Genomic DNA, 21,342 nt, shown 5'->3' with positions numbered 1-21,342 from the left:
AATTTTGAGAAGCACTCTGGTGATCATCAGCCCTTTGCTTGCAACTCTGTCTTAACTGCAGCTGCACAAAACTCCAGCTGGTGTAAAGAATACAGGGACAAAGTCAGACCCAGGGAGAAGCCCAGTAACTGGCAGTGCCTTGTTTACTTGTATAGCCCCATGTGAAATCGGTTGCTGATGTACCTCCATGGGGAGAACACAAATATTTTTGCATGTGAGGAATCAATTTATTTCCTGGAGGAATGCACGATGGCATTTTTACTTCAAGTGTTTCAGGCTTTTTGGTACTTAAAATGCTGGAAGCTCACTGTTCAAGTATAGACAATGTTATTTTGAGATTAGCTTTGTATGTGCCACTTTGAACTACGCTTCCTTCACTACTCAAAACCTGAAGCTAAGTTGTGTTAATATGGCAAGTATTTTTGGAGAGAATAGCTTCTTGAAATTAGTAGCTCATGTGCTGTTGACTTAGCACACGTTTTATAGTTTTTCATTCTTACACTCTTGCTCTGAAAAATTTCTGGAGAGTATTTGATGTTAACTTATTTTGTCGTTCATTTGATCCACTKTTTCTAAGTACTGTCTGGAAAGACATGGGACTTTGTGTTTCATATTTGCGATACAGTGCTGTCCCATGGATGAGAAATATGGAACAGGGAATGTCTGGGCAGGAAAGCTGCATCTCATAACTGTGAGGAGGGCAAGATGTTGCCTTAAACATTTACTTGTCCTGCACTATTCAGGATGCTTCCTATCCTGCTGCGGCATAGCTCAGAATACAGTGCACTAAAGCTGTTTCAAAGGCTGTGGAAAATAAGAGGCTCATTTTGGAGTACCGCAAACTTGAGAATGAAAAACTATTCTTGTAGATCGTATCCATCAACTTGGCTTTCTTATAAACCCTTAACTGATTTAGCATGCATTGACATTCTGTGCCTTTTCTGTGTCTTGTCTACCTCTTTGCTCTTTCCATTAGATCCTCCTACTACTACCACTCGACTGCCCACGGTTCCCTGGCATCCTTCGACTGATGGCATCACAGGTTTAGCAACAGAACCTAGAATAATAAATATCCCAACATCAACCTTGCCAGCAATGCAGGAAGACACTTGGGGTACCGTCATCGGTAGTGCGGTGGGGGGGGCCCTCTTCCTCATACTTGTCAGTGTTTTGGTTGGAATTATCTGCTATAGGAGAAGACGGACGTTCCGTGGTGACTACTTTGCTAAGAACTACCTTCCACCTTCAGATATGCAAAAAGAATCTCAAATAGATGTTCTCCAGTCAGATGATGTGGATTCTTACCCTGACAGTCTAAAAAAAGAAATAAAACATCCAATGAACAGCCTAATCTCTAAAGATTATTTACAAGACCCTGAAAAGCCAGAGTGGAACAATATAGACAATATTAACAGGTACCAGGAACGCTATGAAAGACCAATGGATTATTATGAAGGTGGAACACTGGGGATGAAATATATGGGTGGTGAATGTTACGATGACAATGAAGAAGACTTTGTTTCTCACATAGATGGCTCGGTAATATCCCGGAGGGAGTGGTATGTGTAGTCACCACTGAAACCTAAACTTGTACCTGCAATTCACTTCATTGGCTGGTCACTTTCTGATTGTTTATACTTACACATAAGGAGGAATAAACTTTTTGAAGTTTTCTTTTTTTTGTTTTTTTTTCCCAAGCTTTTTATATTGTGACTTGACAAATTGAAATGTGGAATCTGGGAAAATGTATTTGAGCTGCTTTGAACTTTTTTATTATTTTTTTTCTCCCAATGCTGTACTACTGTTCAAGATTTGAATTTTAATGCAGAGTGCTTATATTGATCTATGTCAGAGGTAACAAAGGTAAATTAAAGTTACCATCCAGACTTGATTCAGAATAAAAGGTGGCTTTCTTGGCTTTCTGATTGAAMAAGAAGTTTACCTAAGACAGTGATCAAGTAATCTTTTGGGGCATTTAATTTGCAGAGCTCTAGTAATGCAGTACAGTGAGTTAATGCAGAACTCTTAAGTGTATTCCTTAAATCTACACACCATCCATGACAAATCTAATGCTTCTATATAGCAACCACTTTGCCAATTAAAATGAGTTGGAGCAGAATCAAAGCTTTATTTCTAGGTTTTCTGCACAAAAATGAATACCTCTTAGCATTTTAATGAGCCTTTATGTAACTGTGTACTTAAGTCATTGCACTGAAAATAAGTTATCTATAAACAAGTCTTTGATAAGTAACTGCGTAACCATGTCAAAGGCTTGTCTTTTGAGGCATATTAAAAATATTTTTATAGTCGTTGATTTTTAAAAGCTTCTGCTAGCGTGTGTGTATATATACATATAAGTGAGGTATTTTGCTAGGCCTGTATTTAACAGGGTGTCCAAACTCATTACTGAATACAAGACTCTTTTTTTGCAAGTACACATAATAGTCTTAAAGCCAATTTGTAAGGCTTTGTGGAAATCCTACCTTTGAATCTGGAAGCTGGCAAATTGAACACATGTAGGAAAAAAATGCCAGGGGATCTGTAAGTTGGAGACGCCAGCAAGCTTGCATATTTTCCAGGATACCAATAACACACCAAGCCTGTGAAGAGGTGTTAAGTTTGCTAGAGACTTTCTGACCTGTAGTTAAAAGGGCAGTTTTACACTACATCTGGATGACGAGTTTTAGAAGTTACATGGGSGATGAAAGGTAAAAATTACCCTTTAGAAAGGGTGCCTGAAACTTCAGGTTAGTAAGAGGAAGGCAGACAGTGCATTGCCACTTCATGCAGTAAAAATGTACTACAACTATACAACAAATGCACCACAAATACCAAAKCTATGGAGCAGAAGGTTAGGTATGCTCTGCAGTCTGTGCCACAGGGGAATTCTTCTCCATAACTTGCTACTGCTTTAACAGTAAGTGCTTGTTCTTTAAAAGGACATCATCTGTAGGACATCTACTCTGTGACCTGATGTAGTTCTACTGTGTCCTGGGCAGGTTCTCCAAACTAAAACTGCTGATTAGGGGGAGGCAAGTTGAAATGAAGTAACTCTAGATGACTTGCAGAACAAGGATGAATTCAAAATCAGAAGGATGACTTTTTGGAAGTGCCATTTTTAAACATCTAGCTGGAAAAATGAAGATTATCAAGCTATTAGTTTTAGAAATCTGAAAAGGAAAAACTGCCTGTTCCATTTCTTGTAATGGACTCGATTAYGGCTACTTCATGGACATTCATGCTGGAAGTTTTTTTTCTGTTCTCATAGTATTTAGAAGCTTACAGCAYTTGGAGCTTGACACAGATAGCTGCATTGAGTGTTGTAGACAATACACTGTGATCACACATGGCTGCGTGTCTTAAAAGAGCAAGACAACTGCTGCTTTTGCAAGTCGCGTGGGGTGGTTCCTCAAGCAGCTAAAGTTCACATTCTTATTAACTGAGCTTTGGTGCATAATGGACAGAAGTCTCAAGTACAATAGCAAATACTATTCTGTGTATTCGTAGTTTGAGTGCAAATTCAAAGAAAGGAGTTGAGTTTCTAGTAGAAAGTTCTGGTGCAAATTATTTCCAAAGTAAAGGGATCATACCTCTTAAACAAAAAAAAACCTTGATATATCATCTTTAAAAGATGGTCTTACTTCAAAATAAACATAACCATAAACCTGTTCTCCACATGGGATATCATACTTGTGTCTCTGTGGATTTTGAGGGTTTTTTTCTTTTGTTAAAATATTTAATGATTGAGAAGTTGAAATGTTTTGGAGTTACAGTTGGTAATAGGGATAGGTCTTAAAGTATTGCAATGTTTTGTACATTATATCTGCTGTAAAAAAAAGAATTGATTGTAAGTACAAATGGCTGTTGTGTGAATAAACTTTTGTTATGTTCTTCAGCATAGGTAGTGTTCAAAACTGTTTGCAAAAGTCAAGGGGAGCAGGTGTGTAAAGTTGGATAACAGGGCAGGGTTTTTTTTTTAAGTATTTCCTTAAAGACCCTAAGCTTACAAAACAGTTGGCTTTAGGAATAGTTTTTAAAAGTGTAAACAACTGAGAACGCTATGTAGGGATAGGTGCTGTCTAAACAATTGTACCTTAAGCACAGCTAATATTTAGGATTCACATTCTTGGGAAAAACCTTTTTTAAAAAAAAAAAAAAATCTGATGACTTCAATTTAACCACATTTGTTGGAATAAAACAATTCCAAATGACCACACATTGTGGTGTAGTTGGTACCATGTATCTCTGGTGTTTTCTCTCTTGGTCAGCTTGGCAAGATGGCCTTGAGTTTCTGATCACTTCTCTGGTGTTAGACTGGTTTTATTTTTTGTACTTTTTTTCTTTTTTTTTTTCCCAGGCAATTTAAAAGCGAAGGAAGTCAGCACTGATAACTGAAGGTGTCAGTTCCTGTATGTTGCTGCTCTTGATGCAAGAGCACCTGTGTTTCCTCATGTTGAGGGAAGCCGGTGGCCATTACCCTATCACTCCAAACCGCGGTCAATGGCCAGGCTTTTATTGAACTTACACTTGAAGATGTTTTAGCGTTTATTGCAAAGCTTACCAGAAAAAAACACACTAAAGGTCTATGAAAACACAGTATGCTATAAAACCTACAGGCAAGCAACTTTTCTAGGGAAGCTGCAGTCRCAAGACCGGTGTCTTCATGAATTCTGGGCCTAACGCTCTCTATTTCCAGCAGCAAACTGGCTTTAACCAGATATCCAGTGTAAACTAAAGCCAATTCATGTGCCCAAAGTTAAAGATAAAAAGGAAGTGTGGTGGGTAGTGTTATGACAGTAAATGAAGATTGTGTCAGGAAAGCTGCTTCCATCAAATATATATCCTAAAAGAGAACGTTGATTGCTTAAGATAATAGGTTACATCAGTGTTGTACAGTAACTCAGATTCCTGCCTGTTTGCTTGTTTTGTTAACCTATGGCTTTATACTTTAGTATTAATAGAAGAAATTAGGAAGAAAAGAAAAAACACACTTGTGATTGATATTAGTTCTGGTTTTTGTTACAGTAATAGGGGGTATAGCTGAAAAAGCTCCGAAAATTTCTTCTGGTAAGAGCTTGAATGGACGAAACTTATGTGGTTTTTGGAGAAACCCATATATAGCTTTTCCTGAAGGAAAAAGACAAAACTACACTGCGTTAAAAATACATTACCCCATATAGAACTGTGTTAATTTAAGGTCCTTTTACTATTACTTTCCTGATTGAAGCAGTTCCATATTTTTGCATATTTACCTGTATTTTGCAGGTAACAGTTTTATCATAGCTAGTATGAATTGGTGCAGTGGTGTGACTTTTTGACAAGCCTGGTGATATATGGATAGCTCTCTAAAATGTATATAACACGATGATACTGAATCAGAGCTTGCTAGCAAGTTRGTAACTCAGTCTTCTGAAAGATTTAAAACGATTCATTCCTAGCTTAGCAGATGGGTGACCTTTAAAGGCTGACAAAGGTTTTAATTTGGTATAGGAGTTGTTAAACATAAGGATCAACAATAATGAGCTAAGCAAAAATAATAATAATCTCTTCTTCTTCCCTAAAGTGGAAGTAAATTGCTAGAGGGAGGGCTGCAGTTATAAAAGTGTTTATAAAGATGACTGTTTCTAATAACAACTTTAAGTCCTAGAGATGACAGATGGTCTTAGGGGCTACTTTGGTAAGTTTAAACCAAGCATTAGTGGGTTTGCATGTGTGTTGCTTGTAGCAGTATAACATTTTCTTTAATTTTGAGTTTCAGTTTTCCCTTTCTGACAGGCTTTGGTGGCTTTAAAGACTGCAAATAGAGCTTAGTTGTCTGTCTTTTTTGAGTTAACAACTAGCTTGCTCATACAAGTACAAAGCATGTATTCTGCTACTGTGTCTTGCTTTGAAATTGAAAATAAAAGCATGCAGCTGTTTTTTTTTTTAATTAAGGTAGTAGTCAAGGCAATTCTTTAAATGTTATTAATTATTCCTAAACCTTTTCTTTTAGTTAAACTTTGATTTGGACAGCTGAAACCAAGGCCACAAAAGCGATAGCGCAGAAAGGGGGCTCCTACTTAGTGATACAAGGAAGAAACGTGTCTCAGAGAAACACTGAAATAGCTTCTATAGGTACTGAAAATATGCAGTCTTTTTAAAAATGGTGTAATCTATGCTGTCATGTTACAGATGTGCCATATAAGCAGATATCCTCTGTTGCTGTAGCAGGGGCTGTGATTGGAGCAGTCCTTGCTCTTTTTATCATTACCATCTTTGTGACAGTGCTGCTGACTCCAAGGAAGAAAAGGCCATCGTATCTTGACAAAGTGTAAGTATATGTTGGATTTCTTAGCTGGAAAGAGTATGCAAAAAAAGTGTGTACTTATTTACCACAAAAGTGATTAAGTGATTGAGGTTGTGTAGAAACTTCAACTGCCACGATTTCAGGGCAGCATTTTCAGGGCAGACAAATGTAAAATCACATATTTCTGAAAAGAAATGAGGAAGCTAAGCATGACTTCAGGCATATATAGCTTAATTCTTTCAAAGAAGGTTTTGGAAAAAGACACTTGCAGTTTCAACTGGAGAGTGGGGGATAGGTCACTCTTAATTGTTGCCACAAGTAATAAAGGCTGCTGGTATTCTGTAACCTGAGGCCTAACGTAAATTAGATTTTGTTGTTAATGTTATAGTATTTATTTCATGTACTATTGCCGCCTGAAAAACGTTTGGTCTTGATTGTGAGCTTTAACTGCTTCAGAGTCTTTTTTTTAAAAAAAAAAAAAAAGGTTAATGAAAATGAACTATTTATCTAATTGACTTCACATTCCTTTTTGATACAGGATTGATCTTCCACCCACTCAYAAACCATCCTCTTCATGTGAGGAGAGAGTGTTCTCTGTACCACAGAAAGAAGTTATGCGCCAGGTGAGTGAGGATTAATCTTAAACTTGAATGAAGTGTTAAATACTCTTATTCCTATTTTTTAACATTAGGGTTTTTTTTTTTTTTTTTTGGTGGTGTACAATTGCTATATTGTTAATTCACAACCAGCTTCGTGGTATCTAAATCTTATGTCTTAACGTGTTGTTAATGTGTTAATGTGAAAGATGRGGAACTGGCAACTAAATTGTTTTTGGATCTCTAATAGCATGTAACAAACCCTGCTGATCTTGAAGCAAAGAAGCTACAGGGATCTATTCTCTAATCACCCTAGGATTTAATGATTCTATGAAAGGCTTTTAGTATTTGGATCAAGTATATTTGAGAAACTTCATCGTAGACTTCAGCAGCATGATCTTCCTTGCTAATGAGGTTCTGTGACCGAGAATAAAAACTGCCAATTTTTTTAAGTTATTGAGGTCTGAGTGGTGGGAATATATCTGAATTTGTTTTTTTGCTTTTTAGTTTATATATGAATAACTCATGGGACTATTTTGACTTTCAGTGAAGATGACTAAGTCGCTCTTAAACGCCTGCATTTATGTGACTTGCCACTTTTACCTCTTTTCTCAAGTTGAAATTCATGAGCTGTGTACCAAGTCTGTGACAAGTGCTTGAACTTTTATTGSAATTCAAGGAATAGCTAGATATGACCGACGTAATGCAGTCTAAACAGGAAATTGGCTTGTGCTATATGCTGTGAGCTGAAATTCCGCGCTAACATTCAACATTTGTGTGGTTGCCATCTGACCTAACTTAATCAGAGTGCTGATACGCTGGGAAACTCATTCTGGAAAATGAAAAAGGGAAAGTAAGTGGAGARCAAGGGACAGGAGAACTGATTTTTCTTATCTGGAATGTGGGTTTGCACTGCATTGGGCCGCTTGTGAAAGTACAGATGAGTTATCTGACTGAGTTAATTCAAAATGATTCTTTGTACTAGACAACACTGAAGTACCTATTACAGAAGGCAGTTTGAGTTAACAGCGTTGTTTATTACATTTCTTTATAATAAACGAGTCTGTGAAGACTATATAGCTTCTGACTGATTCCCTTCTGTGGAACCTTGTAAATCTGAAAGGAAATGGAGCTAGAGGATGATGGATCTGCTAAAATAAATGAGGGAAATTGTATGCATCTAGTAATACCGGGTAGCAAGTGCTTTTCATGTTCTCTGCACTTATGTGCTAATGTTAAATAATAAGCCTCATGTATATGAAGTAAGGAGTATTCATCACCATAATATCTCTCTGTTGATATTTGTGGAAACCAATTTGTTTTTTTCTGGTTACTTTAGAACTACAAGGAACCAGTTCACTTAGGACCTAAAATAGTGGTGGCAAAGTCCAAAACAAAGGAATATGAAGCAGCAAAAGTATCAGTGTAAATAGTTCTGCTAGTTCTGCCATTTTCAGTTTTGCTTGCAGGAAAGACTAAGTTTATTTTTGCCTCTTTTTTTCTTTAACTACAGAACTTACTTCACCACCACCACTGGTTGTGTAACTACTGTCTTGTTATTGAAAGCTACTTTTTTGCATAAAAAAAGTATTAGCAAAAGTATTTGCATTGCTCTTTAACTAAAGAGCAATGTCTCTTCTGAGCAGCCTGAAAGCTGTGTTCTTGGTGGACAGAGTGATGTCAACATGGAAATTCGGTTTTGAGGGAAATCAACAGGAAGCTGAGCAATAGAAAAATTTCAGTAACCTGAGAAAGAATTAATCCTGTTCTATAATAGTGAACAGAGTAGGGAAGAAGGCACTAATTCAGGCAATCCCTTGAATTATTTACAGTTAGATTCATTTTATTCAAAGTGGTGACTTCTGTGCTTGCTGGAAAATATGACTGAGTACTATTTCGTATTGTGAAGGAATGTGCTACGAAAGGAAGGGGAGCAGGAGGCAAAGTGGGGAATGTGTGTTTTTGTGGTGTGGGATTATTTTGTTTTTTTAATAATGCACTGCACATTCAGAGTTCACAAAACATTGAGGAATCTTTTTTTTTTTTTTTTTTTTTAGCAATGGGAAAAAAAAAGGAGAGGAGAACAACGGTTCAGTAATTCTAGCCTTGGAATGAGCAGCTTTAGACTTGCATCTTGTAAGACTGCGTTATGTACTTAGCAAAGCTAGCCTCAAATGCTGCAGCTCTCAATGGTGTTTKCATTCCTGCTCAAAAYAGACAAGACGGTGAAGTTACAATAGCTAGTTAAAAGTATAAAGCTAAAAAAAAAAAAAAAACACATTTTGAATGGTGGTATTTCTAGATCAGATTTGAAAAGATGGCCAGCAGTACTTTTAAATGYGGTATAATAGGGATTCATTATAGATTATGGCTCTCTTGGACTCTGCTGGTAGTTTRCCTAATGGTTTTAATACAGGTGAGACTGTCTCTTCTGAAATGAAAGAGAAAGCATTATTATTATAATTTGCTTTAGACTGAGGAGCTGTTCAGGCAAACAAGATTGCATAGAGGGAAGCACAAAATGCATGGGGACAAACTCATCTATATTAATGAAGGACCTTACAATGGAAGAAATCATTAACCTGATGGGGACCAGAATGAGGCACAAAAGTGATTTTGTTAATGGATTTTGGCTGTATGTTTACAATGTCATACTGTGGAATGGATGCTGGTCAATGAGAAGTGATAGATGTTATGAACAGACTTAATATTGTTATAGTTGGGTTTCTGTATTGGAAGGGGTAAGAAAGTGCAAGATGAAGTATTAGTGAGATACTGATTTAGAGTTTTAAAGGATTGTTTGATAAGGAGTGTGGACACAAGACTTCATGWAATTCCTTTTATAGAATAACATAAAATACCAAGCTATTGTAAGCATCAAAGCCCCAAAACACAGATATGTTGTGTCCTTCTGCATCTGAATCTGTTGGGAGGCCAGTGCTTGTGTTCTTTGGCAAAGCCTAACAGATTTGAGYTCTGTCACATGTTCCTTGGCAGTAAAATCTGCAACTCCTTTCTCTAAAAAGGGTCTTGTGTTTTAGCGAGGAACTTCCTTAGTGAGGAAGATTTCCCTCATTTCCCACCTTGGTAAAAGAAATGGACCCACCAGGATTTCCTGCTCTTGTTTCCAGTGCCTGCCTATGTCGTAGTGCTGGTACCAAGAGTTGGCACTGGTTGTAGAAATTTCGGAGCAGGCAGATTTCYGGCCCCCTTCCTTGCCTGTCCAGAGAACATTTGCCTTTAGTGATGATGTGGTGGGTTTTTGCACCTCACCTGCTTGTGAGATGAATTCCTCTTCAGCAGTACGTCTCATCGTGGTAAGTGCTACAGGGTGTTCTTGAAATCAGTTTGCAGGTTCTGTTCTAGCAGTTGAGAAGCAAAAGCAGTGTGAGTTTAGAAAAATACCATATTTTAATGACTTACAAGGCAACAAGTTTGATGAATAAGAGTAGAAAAAAATAGGTTTGTGAAGACAATGAAAAGAGCTGCTGGAGGAGTGGGCAAAGGAGGATCATGGAAATCATTAGATTTTTCAATTTGTGTTTCACAGTAAGTATGYAGGTCAGGCAAAGAACTAAACTCTGTATTGTTTTAAAACTTGAGCTTTAATAACAAATGTGGAAAAAGAAAAGAGGAAGGAGGAAAAAGCTGGATTGGATAAGAAATATCCTATTAAACATGAAGTAAACAAAAAATCACATTATTGTTCCTGAATTGTATGTGATAGTTCTACTGGCTCTTGATGTTTTTGTAACTACATCAAGTAATAGAATACTACAATATTAGTTTAACACATRCACATTTGTTTGCCTCTGCAGTAACTTAAACTGTTGATTGGGCCTGTCAGMTTCCAATTTTCTAGTTTCTATTGCTAGACCAAGTGTCTCTCTTAATCTTCTCTTTCTAAGAAATGGAGGGAAGCAGCTGGGAGGAAGAGAAAAGCAACACTTGTGACACTTGTAATTCATGAATTTGGAATATAGTAAAGCAAGACATTACATACATAAAGACTGATGGCATTGGAATTGGTTCAGATTTGAATTACAGAGCTTTAATGGGATGAATAATACTTCTGTTCACTTTGGCTGTGAAATTTAAGGCATGCCTATGTTTCAGGAGTTCTTCGGGGACAGTGTTAGAGTTAGGACCATTATATTTCATGCTAACTCGATGTTAGTCATTGAAACTCAGTTGTAGCTAATGTCAAGAAATTGTACAGTTGGTGCTTTGAAACCTAGTCAATGTTTACAATGCTGTATTTGTCTTAAAAGGCCTCTGCTGTATATAATTTGCCCATGAGCTGCCCCCGTTGCGTACCTCAATTTCCTGAGGTCATTCACATAGCTCCCCTTTCAAATGTAAATGTCCAGTGAGTTTTGGGATCATCSTAAATGATCTCAAGCTGTTTCTCTGCTGTCTTTCTCTCACCTGTTCATAGTGTGTTGCATTAAACTTTCCCTGGAGAAGGCTGGTGCCATCCTCTTATATAACAGGAACAATATTTGAGTCTCACAGTATTGATTAAAACAATATCTGCCACCTGCCAACAAAGCTCTGCTTTACCCAGTTTCTGAGAGCTGACTGAACAGGTAATTGATAAAGATCTCTGAGATAGGACAGTACTTTTCAAGCTCTTTCTGCAGTTGATCATTGATGGTTTGTTTTATTTGTTTTTTAATTATACTAGTCATGTGGAGCTAATGAGTTTGGATACTTGAGTGTTAGCTAATCAATCTGTAAAACTATATTGATTGCAGGTGTGACCACTCTTTGAGAGCCAATAACTGGCAATCATGGCCAAAATAAAGGGACTTTAAAAACTTATATAAATAGATAGAAGAGAAGATAGAAGGATAAAATAAATTTCTAAGCACRCTTTTATAAATAGGAAATGAAATAACATGACCCAGCCATATGCTCTGTGTTTCCCTTGTGGGTTTCTTCCCTTACCACCCTGTTCCTACAAAACTAGTGTCCCAAGGACTTGTGGCCTTAATGAATCAAGTGAAGGAATCCCGTCTGAGGATTCCTGTCTGAGACAAGTTACCTCTACATAAAGCCATTTCTTTCATAGCGAGCAGTGCGYGGCAATAAAAGTAAACCTGCAGGTTTCATGAGGCTGTTTGAGGTGTGTGAGTTGGATGGGTTTGCCTGTGGTGAGCTCTTGGCCCGCGTTGCTGCGTTGTGAACCGAATCCTCGTTAGCTCCTGATGTGCATCTGTCCGCCAAGCCTTGCGGGAGCGCTGAGGTGCTCTGAGATGTTCGAGCTCTGTGCTTTGAGCAACTAGCAACTACTTCTGTGCTCCACAGAAGTTCATAGCAAAACGTCTAGGGAATATGGACTGTTGGTAGGAAAACAAAATGAAGTTAAGTAGATAAGTTGTAAATATGTCTTTGCTGTTGTTATTAACAAGGAAAAAAAATGTGTGCAAGTGTACTGAAAAGCACCTTCTATGGACTTTTGGTAGGAAAACAAAATGAAGTTGAGTAGATAAGTTGTAAATATGTCTTTGCTGTTATTAACAAGGAAAAATAATCTGTGCAAGTGCACTGAAAAGCACCTTCTTTTTATTGTACTATTGCAGGGTAATTTATCTTAATTTTAGTTGAATGTTTTGAATAGTCTCATTAAGGCTTTTCATTTATTCATTTGGAAGCACTTTGTTTAGCTTTCATCAAATTGAGCAGCAAACATGTAATGCTTTCCATCCCAGTATTATACAGTTAAATTCCCTTTCAGTTAAATATTTGTCTAATGTCAGACTGAGCTTTTATCTACTTGATTGATTGTGACAGCTTCATAATATAGAYCTGATTTGGAGGCTTGACTTGATTTTTAACCTATATTGACTTGTTTGAAATAAATTGTATGTTAAAATTTAAAAATACATTTCTGAAAATAATACTTGTTAGATTAACATTAACTCCTATCTTTTTCTAGAAAGCAGAGATCAGCTTGTAAAAGGCATTCAGAAAGGTGATCAGTTAGGACACTTCCTAGGCATAATGTATTTTGTGATGACTGCTGTTTTTGTTTAAATTGAATCTGTTGGGTACTGCCAAATTCTGACTTGCTTCTACTGTAACTCTTCTTTCAGAGAGAAAATTTTGTTTCGCAAAGCCAATACAGAGAGAGAGATACTGGAAATTTGCAGTACATGGTAAATAATAAAATAGATTAAATTCCTGGSAAGAGCTTTGCTTTTTATCTTGTTTCTTGAAATAAGTTTGCAGGGATATTTTCCATGAAGAGCAGAGAATATGTCTATCATAGACAAGTGACTGTTGAATGTGAAAGTTTACTATCCATGAAATGAAACAAGTCAATATTACTTTAGTATCTKAGTGTTTCCTATGTAGTTTTGCTGGCTATCTTCAATGCAGAAACACTCAAACTCTAAATCTATTACTAAATATAACAACAAGGCACAGGAGAGCTGATGGATTTTTTTATAGTTTGCTTTGCTTTTTAGATTCTGTGAGCTTTAAAATCTTATCTTCCTTATAGATTTAGCCTCAATGTTTTTATTTCGGGTAGTTGCTAGCAGTTTTGTTTAAGTTTCTTTCTTAGCTATCACAATTTTAAAGGTCGTGTTTCTTCATTCAAAGGACWGTTTTGAAGTTAGTGCACCTCTTATTTTTCTTACAGCTGTAAGGAATAGTAGGACTGTGAACCTGACTAATCTTTGTATGTGTGTGTTTAGAAAGCTGTGAATGGAAGACAACTTAACTACGAGCCTGAAGAACTCCAGGAACAAGAGAGTCTTCAGCAACCRTACCCTGTTTATGAGCAACCATACTACAAAAATTGGAGTAGTAGACATGTTCAGAACTCAGGGTCTGGAAGTGTCTACATCAATCCCAGGGAGCATTATGTATGATTGTCTACAGATACTAGCTCTAAGATGCACAGTTTTTAACACTTGTTGACTGTATGTCCAATGTGTTTTAGTGGCTTTTATCTCTAAAAGAATTCGTCTGTTTTTCCTGTGGGAAGAACTGGCATGGAGAATTTTGTGTAGATAAAGTCTATGAAATTTATGACTTAACTGGCTTCTAGCATTTAGTAGGTATTTGTTTCAGTTGTGTTCATACAATATCAGTCTGCCAGAAAGGGAACCCCATCTGGTTTTCTTACCCTTTATCTTAAAGTGTATGAATTGCAGATGAATTGGCTGACACATCCCAGAATGTAGTTTGACTATTTTTATCCTTGTTATTTCTATGACTATTCTCTTTCCCCTTCTTGCTCCCTGAACGGATATTTTGAATGGAAATTACTGATGTAAAAATGAGTAAATAAGAGCAAGTGAACTGAATCCTGGGTTAAATAAGCAGTCACAGGCGGTGAATCAGTTTTTGTTGCATCTTTTTGGAGAACATGGGATAATGGTAATTTTGACTGGCCACAGCTATTGTTGTCTCTGCTGCTTCTACCTCTCCCAGTCAAACGAACAACTAGACTACCTCTCTGCTACCGTTGTGTTTCATAACATACGTGTGTGTCTTCCCACCTTGTAAAAACCCGAGGCAATTTCCTTGCACAGAACTTTCTTTTTTCCTTTCATTTTGATCTTGGCTACCAACTGATGTGCTTACTGGTCGTAGTTAAGATTTAGTTTCAGCAAGCGGGTTATTAGGCTGACAAAGCTCTTCCTAAAAGTCTCTCATATAACTGCACCTTATCTACAAATTGCTCTTAGCCATTTTTCCAAGGATTGCTGTGTTTAAATCATTGTGGACTTCGCTGTTGCTTGATAATAAATACTCTTCATGTTATTTGGTTTCYTCTCGGTTTGCTGGTAAAATCCTGCCTGGCATATGTTCTTGTATCTTAGCAAGGGAAGGAAGACTTGTAGGCTTGCAGTGCTAGTAGTTCTCAGCCCTAACCTATAATGTTAGATTGGGAGTGGGGAAAAAAAAGGTGTATATCATGTGTTGATGCAGAAATGAGCCCATGTGACAATCAGTGTAATTTAAGACAGAAAAAAACTTAAGCGTAAGTATTGGAAAAGGGAGTTTCAATCAGATGATCTTGAAATTAAATATGGAAAGGAATGGCTGTTTTTCATACTAAACTAACTTTGATTTTAAGCATGACTTGTGCAATATTGGAATGTTTTATCTACAGATTTGCTTTTTTATTTTTTTTAGGGGAGGGGGAGGAATCTTGGTTATAGAAGCAGTAGAATTGAAAAATAGTATGGTTGCATGTGCTGCAGACACAGTGCTATTTTAAAACCTGTATTCATCTCTAACATTGTGAAGTTAATGAGGTTATTTCTGGTGTATAAGTGTAGATCCCACAATAGGAGAACTACAATAGGGTTAGGTAAGTATTTCTGGTTTGTACAGATAGTGGTTAGAAGCTCATGGTTTAGGTCCCCGTGTTCAGGAAACTGTACAAAGGACATTGACTGTTCTCTTACCAAGCAGCTTAATACTGTATGGACATGTTGAAGTTCACTACCAAGCTGGCAAGGAAAAGRACTGAGAAGAAATACTGTTTCTGGGGAGCTTTCTGTCAACCACCTCTTTCAGCTTGTTCTTCTCTGGATGGATATGCATGTAGATGTAGACACTGAGCAACTCTCAACGTCAAAGCCTGCTGCTGTGTTAGAGATCTAAGAAGAATTTACGTACCCCAAATTTATATATTTCAATAATGCCAATTTAAGTTGCTGCCTCTTTCCACAAYTGTTGCCTCATTTATCCGTATGTTACTGCAACTCCAGAAAAGCTTTTGGGAGAACATGAAAAGAGAACATAATGCCTTGGCCCAAAATTAAAGGAAATAGAATGACAAAAACCGGAGATGTGTTATATTGTTTCAAATAGCCTAACCAATATTACTGAGCATTTTAAAAAATGTTCATTACGCAAAATTCATTAGTTCAGTGTGATCATTTAAACTCCTGTCATCTTGGCAGATGATCTCCAAATCATCTGTCAAAACAGATGATAAATAAATTCTTACTCTTTGAGTCGTTCTTCTACTTATGTTTATGCCTATTGCCAGATATATTTTAGTTGAAAAAGTTTAAATTTGGGGGACCTGAAGGAGAGAGAAAGAAAGAATGTTATCAAAATGATGTATTATCATAACATTCTCCCTTAGCTTTCTGTGTAGTGTTGAATTGCCCTTCAAGGTTGTAAAAATGCAAGTAAGACTGTAAGAGCCCAACTGTATTGCTCAAGTTATAGGAACAAACGTCAAAAAACAACTTGARTTGCAAACTGTCTTTCAGCCTATAGTTTAGTTTGCCCTAAAGCAATCAGAGAGATATATTACTGTGCTTATTACCTCTAGAAACTTAAGCAGGGGGAGAGGGAGGTTGGTAATATATTCAGGGAGGTTTAGAGTATTAGATATTTTGAAATGCTTTCTACAGCCTTAAGTGTGGGTAGTTACTGGGGGGAGGGGACTTAATGTAGAATTCTCTGAAGAGAACAGAAAACTGTCTGCTAATTCGGGTTCCTGACAGAAAGGATTGCTTGTAGAASTTAATTTAAGCTACTTTTTAAGGTGTAGAAAATGGCTTTTTATTTTTGTACATCTTCAAAGGTTTGTATGTGGATTTCATTTTAAATAAAAGTACCTAAAATATAAGTTTCTCATTTGTTATTTACACGTCTGGGATCCTGGAAGGTATGACAAATGTGTCTACTTTCTTGGGAATATTCTCTTCATCTCTGGTTCTTTCTGCAGAACATGCTATTATGTTTTTCTGATAATGCCACTGAATATTCCACTGAATAGCTATGGTGGTGATTGCTGAATTGAATTAAGATGCACTTCCAACATTGGTTTTATTTAACAGGTAGCATATAGTACTTCTTGAAGCCCTTGTGGTGTTTAAAGTGATCACTCCAAATCAGTGCTGAGGTAAGTGGGAATGAGAAGGATGGAGAAGATGATGCTKTATTCATGCTTAAAGCTTTGGTAAATATGAATTGTCTTCTGTTCGAGTATCTTAAAAAATCCACAARCTAGTAGTAATTTGTATATAATATATTTTTGGATATTATTAAAAAGCAAGAAAATATTTAAACTAGGAAAACACTGCACGAGAGATCACTAGAGACCTGTTACTGTTGCATCAAAATATTAAGGTWTTGGGTGAATGAATAGGCTCAAGTGGCAAAGAGCAGAGGGTGTTTTGGTTCATGAACAGTGGAGAGGTGCTTTTTGTTTCTAGAGTTCACAATTTGAGTTGCTTTTTGACAGCTTTGTCGCTATTTCCTGAGTTTGAGTGGCCTGAATTTGAGCGCAAAGTACTGTTACATTTTATAGACAACTGCTTAAATATAGCACAATAATGTGCTTGATGCCACAAACCTKATGTTAGTTTTCTTTGTGACAGAATCACTGTGGCTTTAGATGACTTTGCACATGGGTGTTATATGTGTAGTAACAGAAAAGATGAAATTGTTGWCTTAGGTCACTTCAGAGATTACTGACATGGAGAGAAGGTAAAGCTGTAGATGCGCACACAGTAAATGCACAGAAAACCAGAATGACCGTAGTACTGTTCTTAGCTGCTCAGGCAGCCCAGGCTGTAGGAGTTTGTCAGTAAAGACAGGGTCCCTTAGCCCTGCGGTCATTGGTCCTCCTGGCTCTTTTGCATTTCAGATAARATACTCGGAGCAAAGACCTAAAATCACTTTATTGTTTGTTGAGTCCTTTGGTGGGAGGGTTTGTTTACTTGTTACTCTTCTTCATTTTATGTCATATATCRGTATCAAGCCCTACATAATAAAAATTCAATGCTTTAAGGGAAAAAAAGCTCTTTAAAATTTGGCCTTGCTGTAAATTGTTTTTGAGGATGAGGCTGATTAAGGGAGCATGTAAAGGAGAATCTTAAGAGGCTTGAAACAGGAGACTGAGCGCTGAGTGACAGTAGTATGCAAATGCCTTCCGTTCTGTCTGCAGTGGTAGGTGTCTGAAGTATAGGGAGACTGGGTTAGACTGTTGGAAACAAGGTTTTTTTCTAGTGGTAAAGTTAATGCTTCACTGCTGCTTCACATATAACCCATCCTACCAATGTCGTCAAAGCCCTGAGTTAGAGATTACTGAGGTTAGGCTATGTTTTTAACACTGATTCGTAGCTAACAGATAATTATGTTCTTGTGAAGTATTAAAAGTCTTGGAAGGATTATATGGTAAACTGGTAAGGAGATAAAAGCTGTGAAAAGCAGAAGCCGAAGACTAGTTGACTCTCAACAGGACAGCATATATTTGAATGCTGGGATGTTCCCCCCCGCTTGGGGAAAATGGCTTAGGAAAGCTGTTGACAGTGAAGCATGCCAACCTTTATTCTTCAGGTGTTTAGTGGCTTTGTTTGTTTTGCTTTCCTCCCACGTGGGGTTTTTTGTTTTGTTTTGTGGGTTTTTTGGTTTATTTGTTTGTTTTGGGAGGAGGGGGGAAGACAACTGTTAACAGTGAACAAGCTGTTAGTGACCACTGATTCACTAAAATGTCTTTCAGATGATCTACTTGGAGTGTCCTTTATGAGGAGTTGGGGTTTTGAAACTTGGGCAACTATAGGTTATTCTCTGCTGTTCTGTTTCCAATATCACTGACTACTTTGAACAGTGGAGGCTAGTGCTTACGGGTCAACATATTGGCCCAAAATTCTGATGAACCGCAGAGTTCATTTCTGATTGGAAGTAAAATAATGTAATTGTAGAGAAGTATAGCACTAGTTTTCATCATTGAGTTTATACCTCTAGCTGAATAATCCCGAAGGAAAAAAAAAAAAAAGAATTTTAATAGTAATTGCTCAAAAATTGATAAGCTCAGGTAGAGATGTGTGAGGCACTCAGCTCTGCACTGAAACCCCTTTGGCAGAGCTTCTGCTAGTTCTGAGTTTTTATCTTACTTGATATAAATTTAATTCTGTACCTAAATACAGAAATTTCATTTGCTAGTAGAGAACAAACTCTGTGTAGGAGCCTAGAAGTCAAGCTGTGATCCTTCTATCCCCTACGTGTGACTAGTAACCAAGACTGTATAATTGGAGTTTAGCTCACTGTCTGAGCAAACCAAGTAGATTCCAGCTTGCCTACACCTGATTTGAGTTTACTGTGTAGGGCTACACATGAAGAATATATACATTGTGTTAAGTATACAAAAATGTCAGTTTAACTTTACTGAGTATAGCCTCCGATTTTTTTTTTTATTCCACCCTGAAAAAGTGCTGCTCAACTAGGATAACTTAGATTTATAATTTAACAACAGGTATAAGGGAAATCACTTTTTAATGCTGATTTGCCACAGGGAGAAGTTTAAAGAAAATATTTGCTCTTTCACTGTGTCTGAATTTGCTCCTGTGTTAGTGAAAACTTACCTTAGCATTAGTATTTAAAAATAATGCTGATTTTGTATGATGCTTGTGATATCAGAAACTCTCACTAATGTAACATGATAGATTGGATGTCTTGGGTCAGRTCTTTCTCTGCCACTTCTGCCTCTCCCTCCAAGAACATGAGCTCACCAGAATGAAAGAGGCCACAGATAYGCAAGACTATTGTGGACTGCTGTGGTGAACTTGGAGTGATTACCTGTAATGCTGTTGTCTGTGATGAGAGCTGAATTCCTAGTCATAGAGGGTAGATGAAGTCCTACAACAGATGGATTTGAGTTTTCCATTTGAATTAGATCAGTTCTTTGAACACCAAACTTTAGCTACTGATGTGACTGCTGCTATTAGGTATAAAGGCACACTTGATGTAAACCATAACCTGCTCARCCACACTGCCTGCTCAAAAAGATGGTGGCATTTAAAGCACTTGTGTGCTGTTTTCAAGAGTTAGGACAGTGATGTAGGATATTTAGTAGTGAGATTTCAGGATATAGTTTCATTGTAGTGAAAAGGCATCTCTAGTGAAATTAAATAGTATCGTCACCAGTCAGTCACAAAGCATTCTTTTCTACCAAAGGCAGTGACCTAATTTTTCATTTTTCTGAAACTATTTTAAACAAAAAGTGTGAGGTTTGACTAGAAGAAGTTACTGTGTACCTGATGCATCCTAGTAAGAGGACTAGTTGATTTCAATGTTGATGCAGCTTATCTGAATGTTGCAGGGTGTAGTATCCCAAAGCTGCTGTCTTAAGACAGAGTGAGACTTCCATTTCTCATGTTCAAATGTGTTGCTATGAATTAACATCAGAGTTCCACTATCTCTTTAAGGTTGGTTCACTGTACAGATTTAATAGCTGCACAGCTATCTCCTAGCACATAAAAAGATTCCCCTAGAAAGCCAAAGATGAAAAAGTTTCTAGTTTCACCAGCGTTAGTGCTTAATTTGCACAGCAAGTATAATTGACCCTGTGCACTATCTATATGAAATATCTAGTGGATACCAGTAGTTAAAAGTGTTCATTATACAATAAGTAATTGAGTTCCTGTATTGGAAAATATCTCAGTCATTTGTAATTAAGGAAATCAGTTCTCCTCGTTAAAAGACTTGGGGGCAGGGAGAGAAGAAATGACTTTTAAGTTATGAAAACAGAGAGTGGCAGTTTAAAGTAGAAAACTTGTATTTTAACTGCAGCTGAATAACCATAGCAAATAGTGAAATTAGTTTGTCTTGTGATGATAGCTTTAAATCTCAGGGTTTTTTTTTATTTTGCAAGAATAAATTATTTTATAATTTGAAGCAAGCTCAGGATTTTGCCAGTGTTTGTTATAAAAGCTTGTCAACCTTTGTATCTAAGGACAAAAGCATCGGAGGTAAAGATGCTCAGATGGAGAACGGATGCGACTACACCTGAAAGGGCTCAGGGCTGCTTAGGGCCTATTTCAGTACCAACAGGCAAATACCCTCTGAATCAGAAGCCTCAAGATGCCCTGCATTAGAAGGAGGTCAAAACGTGTGGCATTGTAGAAGTGTTTCATTCACTGATTCTTCATGAGATGCATGATAACCGCTTGCTTCTTTGTTTTGGAGTTCTTGGCAGAGATGATACTTTCTGAAGATTACGTAATATGTACAAAATACAGTGCATACTTCAGGGAGGGAAACAACAACAGCAAAAAAGCTGGAAAGCTGATAATGCTTCTACACAAGTGCCGAAAGCTCATTTTAGTGGTTGTCAGTGAAGTGCCACTACATTTTCTTGGAGTACTGAACAAGCAAGGCTAAAGAGAGTAGTGATTGAGGACTCCTGTGCGGCTTGCAGTCCTGAGACAGAGCCTCGTATCTTCAGTTCTGTCAGAACTTGTATCTCACTCTGCTATCACTCAGTAATTACAATATAATCCAATTCACTGCAAGTGTTCTTGGAACTCTYAAAAACTGTCAAATAATTGTCTTAAATGTAGATCATTCCCATAGATACAGTAACAAAATAACAGAACTTTTCAGACCGTTTTCATGCAAATTTTTGAACTCCTAAGCAGCACACTCTTCTACTTTGTAAGTGTAGGTTGATGAAAAATTSAGAGTATCTGTGTA

At 37.2% G+C, this 21,342-nt stretch overlaps 1 protein-coding gene across 2 annotated transcripts in view; it reads left to right on the top strand.

The window, feature by feature from the left end:
• NECTIN3 (nectin cell adhesion molecule 3) overlaps positions 1–16,215 on the top strand; it is a 34,643-nt gene extending 18,428 nt beyond the window's left edge. The window contains exons 6-9 of one of the 2 annotated variants that reach the window (XM_026041723.1): positions 6,172–6,310; positions 6,825–6,909; positions 12,981–13,043; positions 13,587–16,215. In XM_026041723.1, coding sequence (XP_025897508.1) covers positions 6,172–6,310; positions 6,825–6,909; positions 12,981–13,043; positions 13,587–13,763 — 464 coding nt within the window. In that variant the 3' untranslated portion in view covers positions 13,764–16,215. Of the gene's footprint in view, positions 1–976; positions 2,163–6,171; positions 6,311–6,824; positions 6,910–12,980; positions 13,044–13,586 lie in introns of those variants that run through there. The other variant, XM_026041714.1, reaches the window with a different exon arrangement.
• Positions 16,216–21,342: the final 5,127 nt, after the last annotated feature.

Source organism: Nothoprocta perdicaria, unplaced genomic scaffold, assembly GCF_003342845.1.
Source record: "Nothoprocta perdicaria isolate Ctin4 unplaced genomic scaffold, notPer1 scaffold_102, whole genome shotgun sequence".
Taxonomy (NCBI): Eukaryota; Metazoa; Chordata; class Aves; order Tinamiformes; family Tinamidae; genus Nothoprocta; species Nothoprocta perdicaria.
The sequence above is the reverse complement of the archived record's forward strand: the minus strand, read 5'-3'. Positions and strand labels throughout refer to the sequence as shown.